The sequence below is a fragment of the Clarias gariepinus genome, chromosome 15 (genome assembly GCF_024256425.1).
Source record: "Clarias gariepinus isolate MV-2021 ecotype Netherlands chromosome 15, CGAR_prim_01v2, whole genome shotgun sequence".
Taxonomy (NCBI): Eukaryota; Metazoa; Chordata; class Actinopteri; order Siluriformes; family Clariidae; genus Clarias; species Clarias gariepinus.
In genome coordinates, this window is record NC_071114.1 from 29,967,040 (window position 1) to 29,986,488 (window position 19,449).

Here is a 19,449-nt window from a genome sequence, read left to right on the forward strand (position 1 = left end):
TTGATTACGAGGGAAAACACCAGCCGCAAATGTGTGTTTGTGATATTAAGAAAAGAACAAAGTTCACGCTGTTAAATGTTGCCAAGCAACTACATCTTAACGTTTGCCATTGGGATAAAGAGAGAGAGAGAGATGAAGGAATAATTAGATGAGCCGTCATGCCAGAGAAAGACATAATAATAAAAACTAATAATATAAGGACAGTAGGAGAGACTGTGTGGTCCGAGTGTTTTGTTAGCGCGAGGGAAGAGAGACGGCGGTCACGCGAGCGGCTCCAGACCTCCATCAGAGCGAGCGACAGGTGTGAAATGGACAGGCGCCGGTGTTGATGACCAGGTGGACGCGGCGTCCTGGCCGGAGACGGCACGGCGTCTGTGTATGTCAAAACAATAGTCATCCCTTCATCGTCTGATAACTAAAATACACACGGCCTGTCCATTACTGCTGCAGCACAATGATGATATTAATAATGCAGTGCACTTAATAATGAATACGTTTCAACGAAAAAGTGCAAAACGGGTCTTCAAGTTTAGTTCGCAGACTGATTGATTAGGATTACATCGTTCGATAATGAAAATGATGAAATTGTGCCATGAAATGAAGGGAAAAATAAATATTAATATTATACCAGTAGTTTGTGTTTAATAAATCGCTCCCTCGGAATTATAACATCGGTCAAATCTGACTTCTTTTGTCAAAATTGAGGTATTCATTATTTTCTTATTTTTTTGACAACATATTACCATAATGTAAGTTTATTATTATTATTATTATTATTATTGTATGCATTTTGAACTAGGAGTCTCGTGGTGTAGTGGTTAACACTGTCGCCTTGCACCTCCAGGGTCCGGGTTCGATTCCCGTCTCTGTGTGTATGGAGTTTGCATGTTCTCCCTGTGCTTGGTGGGTTTCCTCCAAGTACTCCGGTTTCCTCCCGAAGACCTGGGGATTTGGCTAATTGGTGTCCCCAAATTGTCCATAGTGAGTGTATATGTGTTGGCTGGATTGTGATGGATTGGCCCCCTGTACCTCGCCTCGTGCCCTAAGTCTCCTGGGATCGACTTCAGGCTCCCCGTGACCCTAAATACAGGATAAAGCGCTATACAGTAAATGATGAATGAGTGAGTGAGAAAATAAAAATTCACGGGGCAGTTTTGCAAAAACTTCAAAGCTTAATATAAAAACCGCCCAGAATGCAGAAAGAAACATATTATTTATTCATGTTTTTTTTCCTAATAAATAATAAGTAAAAATTTCTCCAATTGCACATAAAAAAATAACTTTGAGAAACTGAATATATTTTTTTGTTTATGGAAGGTAAATGAACTTTTTGTAATTTAAAGATTTGTTTAAAATGTTATTTAGCTCAAAAAGAGGAAAAACTTTGTATTGTGTAAAAAAAAAAAACTAATGTGAAAGAATATATAACTTAAAGGAATGTAACAGTTTGCAGTATCAAGGTAGAAAATTAGGACTGGGGGAAATTAATAAAATAAATTGTATTTTGATACTTAAAAGTGTAAGAATTTAAGTTGAAAATGTAAAAATTAAGAAAATAACAATGAAAAGCAAGAATGTAAGAATTTTTTTTATTGTTTTGCTTTTTAGTTATTTAGCTTAAATTTTTTTTGAATGATCCACAAATTAATAAAAGAAGAAAAATGACAGATTTCAGTATAATGGGTTGTAAGTTTGCAAGTTTTTATATAAGAGTTTGTCATTGTTAATAAAATATCTCATCAAAATAAAATTATTATATATAAAGTTTATAAATTCCCATAAAGAATGGAAAGTAAACTTGTCTCCTGTGCCCTTTGGCTGATCCTGTTCCTCCCTCGTCTTCCTGAGGAACCTGGTGTGGTTTTCTGCTCATGAAGCTCATCTACCTCAATGTTTTTAAGAAAGTGTTGCTTCTTCTGAGATGCTTTTCAGTTCACCACAGCTGTAAAGAGTGATTACTAGCGACACTGCAGCCCTTCAGTCAGCTCTCGCATTAACAACTCATTCCTGCTTACGTTTTTTACGTTTTTTTTTTCTTGCAGTGGTATTTAAAGCTCTGGCTTCTTCAGGGTTAAAAACCCAAACTCGCAGCAGTTTCTGAAATCCACAACACGACAGCCAGAGTGAAATGTTTCAGCTCGCATGGTCGCTATAAAACGGGTTCACTCTCTTATCGTCCCTACACGTCCGTACTCCTTTCGGTGGTGTTTATTCATGAGTAAGATCACCAGACCTGCAAACGGAGAGGAATTTCGCGCAGCCGCTCTGCAGAACCATCGGAGTGGAAACTGGCTTGTACAAGTTATCTGCTATAAACATGCCAAAAGGGGGAAATGGAAGATGTCCCGGTCCATGCTGGAAAGATTCATGTCGGTTCTCGTAGAGTTTGTTGATATTAAAGTGACACTTCCGGGAAGCCCCGCCCCCTTTCCCAGAAACACGTGTACCGTCTGGACCGGACTCGCAGAGCGTCCTCGCTTCAGTCAGGGGGAAGAGGGAAGGTGTTCAGTTCGTTAATGTAAAATTAAATCTGTATATATATTTAACATCAGTTCACAGTGTATAAAAAAAAAAAATTTCACTTCTGGAAAACTTTTATCTAAAACATTAACTTTGGGCGTAAATTTAACTATTTACAAATAACATTAATAATCATGAGACTTGCAGTAAAAGTGAATTAGATTTTTCAGAGACTGTAAAAATGCTGAGTGCATCAAAAATGGACAGCACTGTGCAAAAGTCTTGACACCCGTCATTTCTTCATGTGCTGCTTTCGATCCTCCAGATTTTCTTGTATTTTTAATGCAGTCGTGAGGAATAGTTCTCCAGGCGTTTTTTATTTTTTTGTCTCTCGTTTTTAGTCCAGTCCCTAAAGAAACGCTTTTTGTGTGTTAAGCCACAGTTAGTGACCTATGACTCGATCAGGTCGGTGATTAGTTATCCTGCTGGTGCTGAATGCTGAGTGGTTGGAACAGACGAGAGGGGAAACAAAGTCGCTGCCGCTGAAGTTGTTAGATAAACAACCCATTTTTAAATTGTATCTTTAAACACTTGGTATTGTTCTTAATTCTTTTTTTAGATCTCTATCATTCAGTTGGATTTATAATATGAAGAAAATTGGTTGACTTTTGCACAGTACTGTATAAAGAAAAAAAAAAGATACCATTAAAATACTTGCTGCTGAATAACTGAGTGTCCATGGTCCGACTGTACAGTTTATCATATCATTACGCCTCACTTCTTCTCGTTATAACAACCGTAATGGTGGACGATTAAATGGTTTAATGATGGTGTGAATCACACTTACAGTCTCGATGTGATTTTGTCCGATTTTGTCTCAAGCAGCTGTATTTCTTACAGGTTTTAAAGTATTAAAAACTCTTTAAAGGTTGTAATACTGTAAATGCTGTGTTGATGTTTGTAAAAGTGTCATGACATTTAAACAAAGAGGTAATCATTTGTTTCTTCTTTTTATCTTCTCTACACTCCAGTCAAGTAGGCTTTTATTGTCATTTCAATCATATACTAGTGTTTGGATCATTTTAGTGACTCGGTTCTTTAAATCTCGTTCATCAAAATAGAATTAAATAGAATTTATTTCTTATTTTATTAGAAATAAAATAAAATGTTACATTTTTAAAAAACAGACCCCCAACACGTCTACATACACAAATTTCGGCTATAGTTCCAGTAATGAAAATATTACATTGCAGCTAAGGACATGTTATAATAAACAGGATGAGCAGCTCACCTCTCATGTCTTCTGGTCCGAATCGTTTATAGGAGTCACGTGACAAAAGAACAGACGCTATGCATTACGCAGAAAACAGAATTAAGCAGTTCTTCTTATGAGTCTTCCAGTCCGATTAACGACCATCACTACCATATACACCAGTTCAATACACAGTGAAACGAAACAGCGTTTCTTCAGGACCAAGGTGCTACATGCAGTATAATTTAGCAAAACTTACTAGCTAGGACGCCTAATTAGCTGACTAGCTAAGACAACAAAATAAATTAACATAACTGTCTAAGAACTTATAAAAAAGACAACATAAAGTGTACATGCACTGTTTACCTAAATAATTTTTAAAAAGCGTGAGTTGATGCTGAATCGAACTGAAACTGACCAACAAAATATTTAGATTTTAAATCACGCAATCGATTAAATTGCGCTGTTCTAGTGAAATCAATATCGCACAAACGTTCTCGTGAACGTTAAGTGAAACCTGCATGATTTTAATGTTATGCAGAATTTGCGCTGTTGGTGTGTCGTGATTGGCTGATTGAACCATCGCATGAAACTTCAGGTGTACGGGAGTTCCTAATGTGTTCCGGAGAGATCATACTGTAGTTCTCAGTTCGGCTTTTGTCGAATTATTTAATGGGGAATTTCTCAGCTGTTTCTCAGTCACCTTGTTTTCCCTTTAGAAATATTAAAACCGTTTTGTTCAGGTTCGAAAAGCAAAGCGGCAAAGGGAAACCCCTGCAAGCTTGTCTATTTATTTATTTTTTGTTGTTGAAAAAAGTTGTTGTGGTGTCGCTGCTTTTCTTCTTCATTGAAATTTCAAGTCTGTAATCCGTACCTTTAGAAAGCTTTCCATTGAGTCGGGTCTTTATTCGGCCGAAACCATTTTTTTTTTTTTGTACCATTTCATTATATTCCATCATCTTCTACAGGCTCATTGTGCGTGAACATTGAGCCGTTGTTTTGTACTGAAAGTCCCGACACATCCGTCTCCGAGCCGTCTGAGAGCGAGCATGTCACTGCCCCGATACATTTCAGCCCGTGGATCGCTCTGTTATAAACCCTGAGCATCATAATGGGCTCTTTTTTCATTCGGCAGCGATTCATTTTTTTTTTGGGGGGGGGATTCATTTGCATGAGAAGCGCTGCTGCTATTTGCATGAGATTTTGTGTGTGTGTGTGCGCGCGTGTATCTATGAAAAGGCTTTTCAGTGGAAATAAAGTATTGTTAACTGGATGTCTGTACTTCGGGTGCCAGATCTTTTATTATAGCGGGCCATCTCGACATCTGAAACTTTTCTTTCTCTAGAGAATAATTTATTCTGTTGAGCCTCGCCGACACTCAATGCAGATCATAATATGTGTGTGTGTGTGTTTGTGGTTGAGTTTGCGGCTGTATGTTCAGGAAATCATTTATTCCCAGCAGAATCTTTTGCACAAAAAACTCCTTATAAGCGTCTAACGTTAACTCTGCGGCTAGTGATTTATTTCACGGCTATAAATACGACAATCTGCAGTAGTTATGTAGCTGTGGAGTTTTTATTTTTGTTTTATTTCTCATAGTGCTGCTTCATCGACTCGAAAATAAGTGTTTTTTGTTTTGTTTTTTTATTACACGGAAGGTTGAATCGCTGTGGTCTGCTTCCACATTTATTATTTATTGCAGTAAAAGTGAATTAAATCCGGGAAGGGTGGGGTGGGGGGGGTATCTGGGGGCTGTATCCTGGCTGACCCTGTGCTCTGACCCCGGCTACCTGACTGGTGTAGGCGACTAATTATTTCACTCTTCTGTAAGGTTAATTCATTCTTAATCTTGAACTTACAAATATTCAGTGCTCTAAAGCTGGTCAAAAAAACATAAAACAAATCTTCAAAGTATCACTTCTGCTTCTTCTTTGAAGTGTATGTGCAGTGTGTGCAGCACCACCACCTACTGGACTGTAGGAGTTTGGAAGTGTAGAACATCAGCAGGAACAAAACAATTCTGTCTTTGTACTAAACGTGACATTTAGATTATAAACAACACAGCTTTTCAGTGTTTATTACATACTTTTAAATAACTTAAAAATCCTGTAAGGAGCTTCAGACAAATCAAACAGCAAATAGTAGTGCTACTGATTCGAATAAAACAATCAAAATGAAATTAACTATCTAGTTGTGATATATTCTACAGTTCTGTTTCAGACTGGATAAGGTGAAATGAAAGAGACTCTGATAAGTAAAGAAGTCACGCTTAAAGAAAGAAAAACCAGACTCCTGAGTGGTGGTCATTCTGTTTCAAACGTTTATCAGCTACCGTATTGTTTTTTTCTGTTTGGTCTGATGAAACATTTTGGAGTTACAGTTCTCAGGATACAGGATAGATATACTGGAGTATGAGGTTATGGGATGAATTATGTGTATGCCAGATTAAAGAGATGCGTCTTGAGTCTACTTTTAAACTGGGATACTGTGTCTGAGCCCTGAACATTGTCTGGAAGGCTATTCCAAAGCTTAGGAGCTAAATATGAAAACGCTCCACCCCCTTTTGTAGATTCTGAAATTCTGTGAACTACCAGAAGTCCAGAGTTTTGCGATTTTAAGGAACGTAGTGGATTATAGCGTATCAAAAGACTGGTTAGGTATGTAGGAGCTAAACCATTTAAAGTCTTGTATGTAAGTAATAATATTTAATTCTTACTGAACAGGTAGCCAGTGCAGGAACGATGATATTGGGGTTATATGATCATATTTTCTGGATCTAGTGAGAACCCTGGCGGCTGCATTTTGGACTAACTGTAGATTGTTTATTGAGGATGCAGGACAACCACCTAGTAATGCATTACAATAGTCCAGTCTGGAGGTCATGAATGCATGAAGCAGCTTTTCTGCATCAGATACGGATAAGATGCTCCTAAGCTTGGCAATATTTCTAAGGTGGAAAAAGTCTTTTTTTTTTTTGTGATATTAGAGATATGATTTTCAAAGGACAAGTTACTGTTTAATATCACGCCCAGGTCTTTTACTGTTGAGCTGGTAGTAACAGTACATCCTTCTAAACGCAGGCTGAATTGTGAAAGCTGTTGTGTACTGGTTTTTGGGCCAATAGGTAATATCTCTGAATATCTTATCTGAATTTAGTAAAAGAAGGTTATCGGTCATCCAATCTTTTATATCTTGGACACACTCAGTTAGTCTAGACAACTTGGGTATTTCGTCTGGTTTTGTTGAGATGTATAACTGGGTATCATCAGCATAACAATGGAAACTAATCCCATGTCTTCTAATGATGTTACCCAAGGGAAGCATATATATTGAGAACAGCAGAGGTCCTAAAACTGACCCTTGTGGGACCCCATATTTCACTGGCATTACATCAGACGGTACTCTACAACATGGTTTTGATCAGACAGGTATGATCTTAACTATTTCAATGCCTGTCCCTGAATACTATGTGATTTTGTAAGCGATCTGTAAGAATATTATGATCTATAGTGTCGAATGTAGCACTACGATCCAGTAAGACTAGTATTGAGATGCAGCCTTGGTCCGAAGCTAAAAACAAGTCATTTGCAATTTTCGCTAGTGCATGCAATTTTAAATAGTTTCTGTACTATAATTTGGGCCCATTTTCTAATATTTTTTATATTAACGAAAGGTTTGAAATCGGTCTGTAATTTATGTCATTAGGATCTAAATTAGATTTTTTAAGAAGAGGCTTAATAACTGCCAACTTGAAAGGTTTAGGGACGTGACCAAGATATAATGACTAATTAATAATGTTTAGAAGCGGCTTTCAAACCGTATGCATCACTTCTTTTAAAAATCTGGATCTAACAAGCACGTTGTTGATTTAGCCAAGGTGATAAGTTTAAACAGCTCTTCCTGTCCTATACCTGAAAAGCACTGAAAATCGTAATGTGAACCTTTAGACTGAACTGGATCATAAGATGCTATTAGAGGTTGAACCTCCGTAATTTTTTTACTGATACTATTGATTTTTTCATTGAAGAAGTCCATAAAGTCTTCGCTTCTAAACTGTGATAGAGTAATCTCTGCAGGCATCGTAGGTTTTGTTAGGCGAGCCACTGTATCAGTTATCAGTTGGCTAAGATGCTCGGTCCTAGCAGTTTTTAGGGCCTGTCTATAGCTGCACATACTGTCTTTATACGCAATTCGACAAACTTTGAATGTAGTTTTTCTCCATTTTCGCTCGAGGTTACGGGTTGCTCTCTTTAGGGCGCGAGTATGACTACTGTACCATGGTGCAAGTGTTTTATCTCTCACTGTTTTTTTTTATCTGATGGGAGCAACAGTGTCTAATGTACTGGTAAAAATAGTGGCCATGCTGCTGGTCACTTCATCTAGATCATCTCCATTTAGGGGTCTAATAAGAAATTTGGATAGATCTGGCAAATTACTTGTGAATCTGTCTTTAGTAGTCGGATTCATATTTCTAACAAATCGATAACGTAGGGAGACACAGCTAATCTGTTCTACGGGTAGAGTATATATCAGGAGGTGATGATCTGTGATATCATTTTGAGGTAAAATCTCTATATCATATACATTTATACCATGGGATATAATTAAATCTAGTGTATGATTAAAGCGGTGAGTTGCTTCAATTATATTTTGTTTAACCTAAAGGAATTTAGTAAATCCATAAATGCGAGTGCTAGCATCATCTACATAAATGTTAAAGTCTCCTACAAGCAACACTTTGTCAGAGTTAATCAATAGGTTTGATAGCAGATGTCCAAACTCTTTAAGAAATTCAACATATGGCCCCGGGGGTCTGTACGCGCTGGCCAGGGTAAAATATAGCGCGGGTTTATTATGTATTTCACTTAGTGTAACATTAATGATGAGCACTTTAAATGAGTTAAACCTGGGCCTTGTTTTCTGAGTAACAGTGAGTACATCATTGTAGGTAGTTGCAACACCACGACCAGTTAGACAGGGCTCATGCTTATTGAAATATCAGTATATCTAGTAACGAATGGCGTTAAATCCAACCTGACCAATAACGCCATGTTCTGGATTAATTTGTGCAGCAATTAGCAAGCTGTGGGTTATACTTCAGTTACACTTGGCTGGCTAGCTTGCTTTATTTACATTTATAATATATATATTTTTTATTATAATTATTTCGCTATACATCAGAGCAATTAAGGGTTAAGGGTCTTGTTTAAGGGCCCAATGTGGCAACATGGTGGTGGTGGTGGTGAGGTTTAAACCTCAGACAATCTGATCAGTAGTCCATCACCTTCCACTGTATATACAGTATATAGCCCTATGTGATCATACTGTATATACACTACTGTGCAAAAGTCTTGACACCTCTGATTTCTTCATATGTTACTTCCAGAGAGCCAGATTTTTCTTGTATTGTTAATGTAGTCCTAAAGGAACACAGTACTTCTCCAGGCTTCCTGAAGGATGTTTTTGTCTCCCTTTATTTTCAGTCCAGTCCCTGTAACTGAGCAGTTTCAGAGGAATGTGTCTTTGTGTTTGTTAAGCCACACAGTGACCTATGAATCATTTAAGAGTTAAAAAAAACATCTAACTTAAGGCCTGACCTGGTGAGAAACAGGTGCTAACAGGTGATGTCAGATGATCAGGTCGGTATGGTGGTTGGAACAGATGAGGGGGGAAATGAGGTCGCTGCTGAGGCTGGTACAGTTTCGAAATAGTATCTTTGTTTACTTTGTAGTATAACATCTGTTTCTATTACTTTATAAATCTACATTATACAGTATAATTTGATTTAATATGAAGAAATAAAGGGAGCATGAGACTTGGTCTCCATAGGACTGCATACGTTGCTAGTTAGCTCATGTGTTGACCTTTGACCTGATCAGAAGGTTCTAGCGACATATTTCAGGTGTTCACTCTTTAGGTGCGAGTTGTTTTTGAATATGCAGATTGTTTACATGCCGCCCCTTGAACCGCTCGCCCTTGTAACACGTCTCATTTTTATCTTTTTTACACCAATAGGAAATGAGCACAACGCACAAGTCCGGATGTTTGCTTGAATTATTTTAGCCTGGACGTGATTGCAAGGCCAACCATTGTTCGCTATCTAACAGGAAGTTTTGAAGCGCTGCCACATACACTTACGCTTCTGTATTCATAAACACGGAAGAGCCTTAAGAGTCCAGCCGGAATTTTTTATTTTAATTTTTTTTCATTTCCATGACCTATCCAGCCACCGTGATCTTTTCAGCTTAGTCTGATCTGTCAGTCTGAGAGCGCTGATGTGTTTCAGATAGATAAACACTCTCTCTCTCTCTCTCTCTCTCTCTCTCTCTCTCCTGGCTTCCCGAGAGCCACATGGGACGGTCGCAGTTCGCCTCTCCGCGCTCTTCATTAGCACTAAGCCAATGATTGATTTAAACGAGCTTCGAGCAGTGAGGACAGACTGTCTGAAAATATTTATAGAATATAATGATGGAGAAAAAATAATGCCAAGGTAGCGCTGTGCACCGTTTAATTAGAGGGAAGTTTTTGGAGAGCGATTTGTCTGGCGGTTCGCAATGTTTACCGCGTGTTCAATTAAATCTGGCTTTCACTCGGACAGTTACATCGTGACGAGGTTAAAGAACATTATTCCAGTTCTATGTTCATTAATAAATAAAACACTAATGACGTTTTATGAAGTGGAGTTTTAAACTCTTGTGTTTATTTATTTGTTTGTTTGTTTATAATTACTATTATTAAAAACAATCATGTCTTACTTTTTAAACTACATTCATAGTTGCATTTATTGTGCAATGACCTTCCACATCAGCCTCTTATCATCTTTGTATTATTATTATTATTATTATTATTATTATTATTCTCTCTCTTTGAGTAAGTAAACAAATAAACAGGCATCTAAGCAATCGCAAGCCGTAAACACCTCTTTTCTGCAGATGTTGGAAACCCAACGTTTCTGGGATTTCCAGTTTAAAATCTGGTTGCTTTTATGAATGTGTACCTTGGAAAACTGATTTTTAACTTTTTTATTTTTATTTTTAACAAATCTGATCCAAATCACAACCAGAGTTGGTTTGAAATCAGATTCAAGTCAGATTCCTAAAGATGTTCCTTATGTTCACTCGCGACACGGTCGTCACGTGGTGGAAATAAATGATCATCATTTTGTAGAAAGTTAAGTTGCTGTGCTTTAGGAGGTCGCGGAGGGACATTTCGGCGCCGTTAATACGGAGTATGTGAAAGCCGCACTCTTGAGTTTTCCATGCTGCTTGATTAACTGTGTTTTCAGAAAGTGCGTCCGGATATAGAAAAGAAAAAACAATGATCCCTGAACACTTTTAGCCTCTTACAAATTTATTTATTTATGTTTATTTATTAATTTATGTATCTACAGTATCTATGTAATCATCATTATTAAAGACGATCATGCCTTAATTTTTTAACTATATTTATAGTCACATTTAATGTGCAATGTCCCTGAACAACAGCTTCTCCTCTTCTTCTTCTTCTTCTTCCTCTCTCTCTCTCTCTCTCTCTGTAAAACAAACACGTTGAGTTGAGTAATCACAAGCTGTAAACGCCTCTTTCCTAAAGTTGTTGTAAAACTGAGGAATTGTTTAGACTGAATGTCCGTGCAGTGAGATTAACAGTGTTTTCAGGAAGAGCGTCCGGGTTTAATCGCAGTATAGAAAAGGAGAACGATGATCCCTGGACAGAGGGTGAAGTGGAACGTCTGATGGCACTTTGGGAGGATGAGACAGGGAGTGTACAGAAACGGGCCAAAGTATGAGAATATATCATGCTGTATGCGAGCCTCCGGCGTTGTTACCATAGCAACCGATGCAGAACGAAATCCGATCTGATCACTTCGGTCCTAAAGATGGGAACTTGGCCCAAGTTACAGTTTTATCTCTGACACTGGAGACTCATTCCATAACGGTTTCATACATTTAAATATGAAGTTTTCTCATAATCAGCGTTCATGTGTCTGTTTTTACAAAAAGCGGATTGAGTTGTTACTATGGAAACAATAACGTATTAGAATATAATCCTGCATGTTGTTGATGGAGGAGCCAATCAGAATGCAGGATTCTCCAGCAGTGTTGGTGTTATGTGAACATGCTTTCTTAGCAAACAATTAAAAAATGAAAGCTTGAGAAAAAAATAATTTTAATTAACTGAGATTAGTTTCTTTCTTCCCCTTTTCTCTTTTCTCTCTCTCTCTCTCTCATATCAGAGTGAAGCCGAGCGCAGCGTCTACCTCTTCTTCCCTTACGCCATGGCCTCCAAACCTCATCCTCCGCTCATGAAGAAGCACAGTCAGACCGATTTAGTGAGCCGCCTCAAGACCCGCAAAATCCTAGGCGTCGGAGGAGAGGACGATGATGGAGAAGTGCACAGATCAAAGGTAAAGGGAAAAAAAATTACGCAAACACTCTGACATTTCTCTCCGAGCACATGTTGAAGAAGCCGTGTACTGGTTTGTGTATCCTGCACCAAACAAACGGATATAAACCTCACGGTTCGAGGCTCCGCCGCTGGAAGCGAGATGTTCTATCGCAGACGCTGTTTAGTTCGAGCTCAGAGCTTTCTCAGCCAGAGTTGAAGGATAAAAATTCCAGAGGAGCAAAAGACATTTAGTGGGACAGGAGCATTTTATAGTGTACAGTGAGTAGAGATAGCAGTAATCTTCAGCACTTTCACATTAGAGACGGATTTAAAAAAAATAATAATAATAATAACCCTAAAGCGATTCGGTTGAAAGCCAATCACCTGTTTAAGGAAAATAGAGAGTAAAAACTTCTGCTCTTTATGTCTCTATAGAATCTCCTGATACACTAATGCACTGATCCCAGTGTCTCACTAGTGCTTGGACACCATCAAGGTAAAAAGTCCTCTCAGTACACTGAAGCCATGATCGGACTGTCTGCTTCACGACTGAAACGCCGGCCTCCCAGGAACTCCTTTAACATGTGAAAATGTGGAGCGAGGTCAGGTCCCCCTGTATAAGGGGTGTGGCGATAACTCCCAGCCGTGTTCCTGTAACGTGCAAGTGGTGTTGGTGACAGGAACGACTGCAGTGGACTTCGAGCCTCCACGGTTCTTTGCACCAAATGTTTTACTGTGGCGAAGAGTCTCATCATCGTAGTGCGCTTGAAGGCTTCTCTAGACGCTCCAGTAGGCGTCAAAAATGCACCGACCGGCCTTTATTTACTCAAAAGGAGAAAAAAAAAAAAAAAGTAAGACTCTTGTAAAATGTGAGTATTTCGTGGAAGAGACAAGCAGTTTCCATTTTCTACAAAAGCTGTTTTTGATTCCAATTTAAAAACTCAACCAAGAATGAAATGAAATGAATTGAACTAAAGATCGATTAAAGTGCATAATCGCTTCAATCACACATCTCTACAGTCCATTCATGATGACAGTAGTGTTATGATGGTTTAGTTATTCAGGCCCTTATGTTTATTTCATACGGCCTAAATTGAGAAACTCATAAAACGCTCTAATCGGATTTTAAACTCCATGTTACATCACTCACGCCGACTCGGCACGGAAGTTTAAGTCCGCATGATCACGCGGTGGAAATGATGGAATAAATAATTATCATTTTGTAGAAAGTTAAGTTGCTGTGCTTTGGGAGGTCACGGAGAGACTTTTTACCGCCGTTAATACTGAGCATGTGAAAGCCGCACTTTTGAATTTCCCATGCTGCTTGATTAACTGTGCTTTCAGGAAGCGCGTCTGGCTTAACCGACCGCGGTATAGAAATGGAAAACTGTAATCCCTGAACATTCTGATATGATTCCTCTGCGAGTTTTCACCAAACGTTCAAATGTTTTACTGTGGCGAAGAGTCTCATCATCGTACAGCGCTTCAGTTATTCAGTGTTTCAGTTATTCAGTGTTTCAGTTATTCAGTCGCTCATGTCTACTTCAAACAGCCCAAATTGAGAAACTTTGCTTTTAAAACGCATCTATTTCAGGTGATTATGTGAAACACCAAGCTTAATGTATTCGCATTAACATTGTCAGGACTCGTCTCTCTCTTTGAAAGCCATTTGAAAGCAGATGCTCACATCCTGATGATAATAATAATAATAATAATGATGCATTTTATTTATGTATGCACCTTCCTAGTCACCCAAGGTCGCCTTCCAGATAAAAGATAAAAACAAGATAACATTGAGTAGAACTGAACGAGCTCTGATCAGTGAAAGGGAGCGACATTATAAAGTGCTTTAAATGTGACAAGGATGATTTAATGATGATGCACTCAAGTCAACACTCGCATGCCGTTTTTTACCCCCGTGTGAGGAGGCGCCGTCGCGTCAGCCGTGTCGGATTCCTCTGACTTTAGATGAGGTTTCGGTGAAGGTGAGACTGCACTCGGGCCGCGTGGTGTTCACTGACGGCTTTCAGGAGGCGATGAAGCAGAATCGTTGGAGAGGAAACCACCATCTCACAGACCCCCGGGACGGTACAGTACGGTATGGGACGGTACGGGACGGTACGGCTCCTCATCCTGCTGACCGCAGAGTCGCTGAGGTTTATTTTACTGTTTTTAAAATGATGGCGTTTGATTTGTTGTTTTTTTTTACTTTCCTTTTCTCTCTTTTTTTCTTTCAGTTTTTGTTTCTTTCTTCATTTCTTTTTATATTTTCTTTTAGCTTTTCATTTCTTTTTTTCATGCCTTCTTATTGACTTTATTTTTAATTTTTTCCCTTTTCATTCTATTTGTTTTTCTCTTCACTCACCTTCGTTCGTTCTTTCTTTCTTTCTTTCTTTCCTTCCTTCTTTTCTTTTTTCCATTTCTTTGTTTCTTCCCATCCCTTTTTCTCTTTCTTTCTTTCATTCATTCTTTCTTTCTCTCTTTCTTTCTTTCTTTTTTCAGTTTATTTTTCTTCTTTCCTTTCTTCATTCCTCTCTTCTTTTGTTCATTCATTCTTTCCATCTTTCTGCTTTTAATTTTTCTCTTTTCTTTCTGACACCTTCTTGACTTTTTCTTATTTTTTCCTTTTCATTCTATCTATGTTTCCTGTCTCACCTCCCTTCATTCTTTCTTTCTTTTTTTTCCTTCTTTCCTTTCCTTTTATCCTTTTCTCGTTTTTCTTTTACTTTCTTTTTGTTTTTCCTACCTTGATAATTTTTCTTTTTTCCGTTTTGTCCCCATTTCTTTCCTTTCTTTCTTTCATTTCTCTTTTCTTTCTATTTCTACTATTTTTGTCTTTTCTTCTCTCTCTCAATTCTTCTTTCTTTTTCTTTTCTTTCCTTATCTGCCTTTCTCCTCTTATTCTTTCTTTCTCCATACCTCTATGAGATTTGAATTCTCTTTGATTTGACCCGGTACTTTTGAGAAGTTCTCTGTAGTTCTTATCAAACATTGTTTAAACACAAACACAAATCCTCACAGTTGTTTCCTTTTCAAATATCAGATGTCTTTATAGTAATTAAAAGTGCATTCAGTCGAGCCTCAACAAGAACTTGTTTAAAAAAGACAATACAATATAATTAATTTTCCTTACGCCCCCTCTGACATATTAGACGCAACCAAAGCATCTCTCCTCTCCCCCCCTCCCTCTCTCTCTCTTTCTCTCTCTCCCCCCCTCTCCCTCTATCTCTCTCTCTCCCCCCCTCCCTCCCTCTCTCTCTCTCTCTCCCCCCCTCTCCCTCTCTTTATGGTCGGTGTGAGTCCCAGTGACTGACGTGGCAGGAAGGTCAACATGAAACGCGTTTGTATTCACACTCTGCCGCTCCCCGAGCTCTGTATTGTTCCTCGTCATCCTCGTATCTCCAGGCGGGTGGAATCAAAGCGAGCGTCCATTAAAGGCCTCATCCATCTCGCTCGTCCCCTCCCTACTGAACAGACGCACAGAGCTCGTGTCCGTCTACAAACACAGCTTCAGGTGGCTTTCACCAGCTTTTAATAACCAGATGAAGGCAGAAGAGTTTTCTTTCTCGCGCTCTCTCTCTCTTTCTCTCTCTCTCTCGCTGTGTGTGTGTGTGTGTGTGTGTGTGTTTTAGTCATGGCATGTTACCGGAAATCATCCGAGACCACAGCAGGAAATTTATGCGGTTTATGTCAAGTTTTTCTAGTAAATTCGTGATCGACTTCCTGTGTACCTCAGTTGGATTTCAGACGATCAGAACGTTACTGAGGGTGTGAACTTAACATGGTTATAAAACTCTCGCTGAACAGCGCTGAGATAAACATCGTACACCACATGCACTATTTTGAGGAAAAAAATATGTTTTTGCGATTGACCCGAGGTGAACCACAGTGCAGAGCGAGTGGCTCTGATCGTCGTGCCACATACAGGGCATCTCCAAAACAAGTGAGATTTAACAGCTTACAGACCATAAAAAAAACTAAACAACATGCAGAATGTTTCCTAAGAGCAATCAACAAGGGATGTATAACACAGAAATTAACTAAAAACTATGATTATATAATAGAGGTGGGGGAAAATTTTTGTTATTTAATTTTGAACAAAAATTTGCATGTGCTGATTCACACTAACGCCAAAATCAATGCTTTAGAGGCTATTTTTACGTTTATAATAAAGATGATGGGTCGAGCAGAATCTGCTGGTTTTGAGTTTGATTGATTGAAACTTTTGTGCTTAAGTTTGTTTAGAAATAATAATGATGACAAAGAACAGAGATACGCGCTGCTCAGTAACAATGTAGCTTTGTGTTTAATTTAAAGTTAAATTTCAAACTTTAAAGTTAGTTTAGGAACGGGTGATGTTTAATTACTGAAAACGTTTTTTTCGGCTGTAAAAGTGTAACCACATTAAGGGAAAATATCATTGGATTAGGATATAAAAAAAATTGTGGTACTTATTGAATCGCAATTTTTTACCGAATCTGGGATAATATCGTCTCGGGAGGTGACTGCTGATTTCCATCCCTATCATTTACGCGCTCGGTACTTGTTCAGGGTTCCTTTAGCATGATGTAGAATCCTTATGGCATGGAAGCGATCAGTCTGTGGCGCTGCTGAGACGTTTTTGAAAAAGGTTGCTTAAATAGCAGCCTTCAGCTCGTCTGTATTGTTGGGTCGGTGTTTATGTTCCTCTTGATGATACAAAATTAACTTTCATCCAAAAACATGACTTTGGACCACTGAGCAAAGGTCCAGTTTTTTTTCTTCTTAGCTCAGGTAAGACAGTTCTGACATTGTCTCAGGTTCAGGAGTGGCTTGTTACCATCACCTGTAGACGTTGTGGGTGTTGAAAGACTTGAAATATTTCACTTTTCATGTAACACATAAGAATTTCTATAGTAAATTATGGAAGAACCATAGTCGTATTTTTTGATGCTCTGTTCTTTTCTGCTCTTTTCTTTCCTGTTTTTTCCCCTTTAGTCTTTCATAAAGCAGTGAAGGGAATAAAAGTGATGTGTCAATGACATAATTACACATTGACATCATCTGGTTAAAAAAAAGGGAGGGGGGCATTTTGGCCTGCACATGTATCTAACCCATTAAACCAGTTCGGAACAGTTAAACTGCAATTAAGTTTTACAAACGTCAGACTTGTCTCGCTCAGCATGTGCAGAGTACAGAGGCTCGAAGATACGTATTTTTAACTTCCATTGTAGAAATGATTGCTCTTTCGCCTTCGTACTTTTATTCATCCCCAGGCACTGTTGACGAGACGAGATGAGATGAGATGTGTGCGCTGCTGGAAAAACAGCACCGCTGATCTTTGGGCAATCAGACGCCCTGATTAGTTGAAACACTGGCGCTTTTGCAGCGTTTGACTATAAATGGCTCTGATTTCTGCTGAAGCTCGTTTACTTCTTGGATCCTGTTTAAGTGGCTCCTATTTGTCATGACAAGCTTAACATTTTGGCATCCTTAAAAGTTTCCTTTGTGCAGGAATGAAAAGAAGCTTGCTTTCATGCGGCTGCCTTAATTATAGGTACAAAGTTTCTACCGCTGATCCCTCACGAGCACAGAAATAATTATCATCAGTCTACAGAACGTCACGTCGAGAGTCGCGGTGCTTTGTGGCATCAGTGAGGCTGCGTTCACATTACAAGCCACGTGGTTCAATTCTGATTCTGCCGGTCAGATCGGATTTGCATGTCATGATGGATCAGGTTCATAATTACTACTTATTTTAATTTGACTCTTACACGGACGCGCCTGTTTTCTGATTCATGTGCACACTGATACGTCTTAAAATGCGTTATGAGTTCGTGTGATTGCTAATTTAAGCAATGGATGCGATTTTAGCAAAAATCTGCTTGGGGTTTTGCTCTGGAGGACAGCGAGCAGTTAGTCGGCTGTACAGGTAGTCCCTGTCTTACGAACAAGTTCCGTTCCAGGAGCATATTTGTAAGTCTGATTTGTTCTTAAGTTTAACAAAGTGAGTCTTATATTTTTGTCTCAGAGCTGTTTTCCACTGTATTGGACTGTGAACTCTGTAAGTTGAGGATTTTCCAAAATTAGGATTATTTACCTTCAGGACAGCTTTACAGGACAGACATTGTCCATCATCATGACTGATTCTTTGAAACCAGTCAGGCTTACTCATTTCTCCAGCACGCACACACTTACAATACACTGGATTTTAGACATTTATACATTCACTTACACACTGAAAATACTGTATATAATTGTATCTGGTGCACTGCAGTGTATATTTTTTGTAGAATACACGTGAAATACTTCCGTGATTAAACTGGAAGTAGAACTGTGGTTCGTTAAGTTCATAAGGGACTAGCTGTATTTGATAAGGTCCAGAAAAACAAATTGTTGGCGTCATTGAGAACTCTATGGATTTGCAGGAAGTCCTATTCAATCTAGGGCCCCGTACGAAAGCGACTCCGAGTCATTTCTTTTTTTAAAAACTAAAGCAGTTAGTCTCTGTGGTCGTCCACTCGTGCTACAAAAGAAAAGCCAGCAAAAGAAATATTCTTAAATCTTGAATTGCAAGCGAAAAACGACTGGTCCTATTGACAGATAATTTTGCATCTTTCAATTCATAAAAAAAGGCTAAAACCTAGCAGCATTATCTTAACAACAAACCAAATATTTATATAGTAAGATTATTATCTTATTTAAAAAAACTCTAGATATGTTTGTTTAGATTCAATAATATTTCCCTTATTAAGATTAAGATATTTGCACAGCTCAGACTGACCAGCTATCTTTAAAGAGTAGGAATGTCCTCAGTATGATCACTCTAGACGTGTTTAACATTAATTTCCGTCCATAATGTAGGAAACTATTGCTAGTCATTATATTCATAATAGAGGCAACAAAGACTTAATTATATTTTATCGAGGGAAAGACTTGAAGAAACGTCTAGACGCTAAACAAAGAAACAGATACTAGACTCGGAAATGTTTTCTTTTTTTTGTACATTAGAATTAAAATAAAGGGCAAAAAGCGAGTAAGGAAACGTCCAGACCTAAAATAACAGAAATAACATTATTCATCAGAGTCATGGCGCGGGTCCGGGTCACGGTCAGGTCTGCTTACTTGCTGTTGAGAAAAGTGTCTGCTGTTGGGTAACACTCTGTTCAGGAGTCATGTGATAATGATTTCTACAGAAAAAAAAAGTAAAGTTTACCAGGAGCAGGTAGAACCGTGGGTGTGAGATGTCCACGATCATGTTCTCAGCTTGCTTCTTGGCTCTGATGTTGTTCAAATCCTGCACTCTTTTACCATTTTTTATTTAATTTCTTGCTTTTTGAGCAACAATGTGAACGCAGCCAGAGATAAAGTTG

General features: G+C 38.5%; 1 protein-coding gene across 1 annotated transcript in view; it reads left to right on the forward strand.

Annotated features, from left to right (window-relative positions):
* The window catches only part of tp53i11a (tumor protein p53 inducible protein 11a), a 52,093-nt gene that overhangs the window by 16,616 nt on the left and 16,028 nt on the right, over positions 1-19,449 (forward strand). The window contains exon 2 of the mRNA XM_053513475.1: positions 11,946-12,116. Within this exon, the coding sequence (XP_053369450.1) occupies positions 11,988-12,116 (129 nt within the window). The 5' untranslated portion in view covers positions 11,946-11,987. The remainder of the gene's footprint in view (positions 1-11,945; positions 12,117-19,449) is intronic.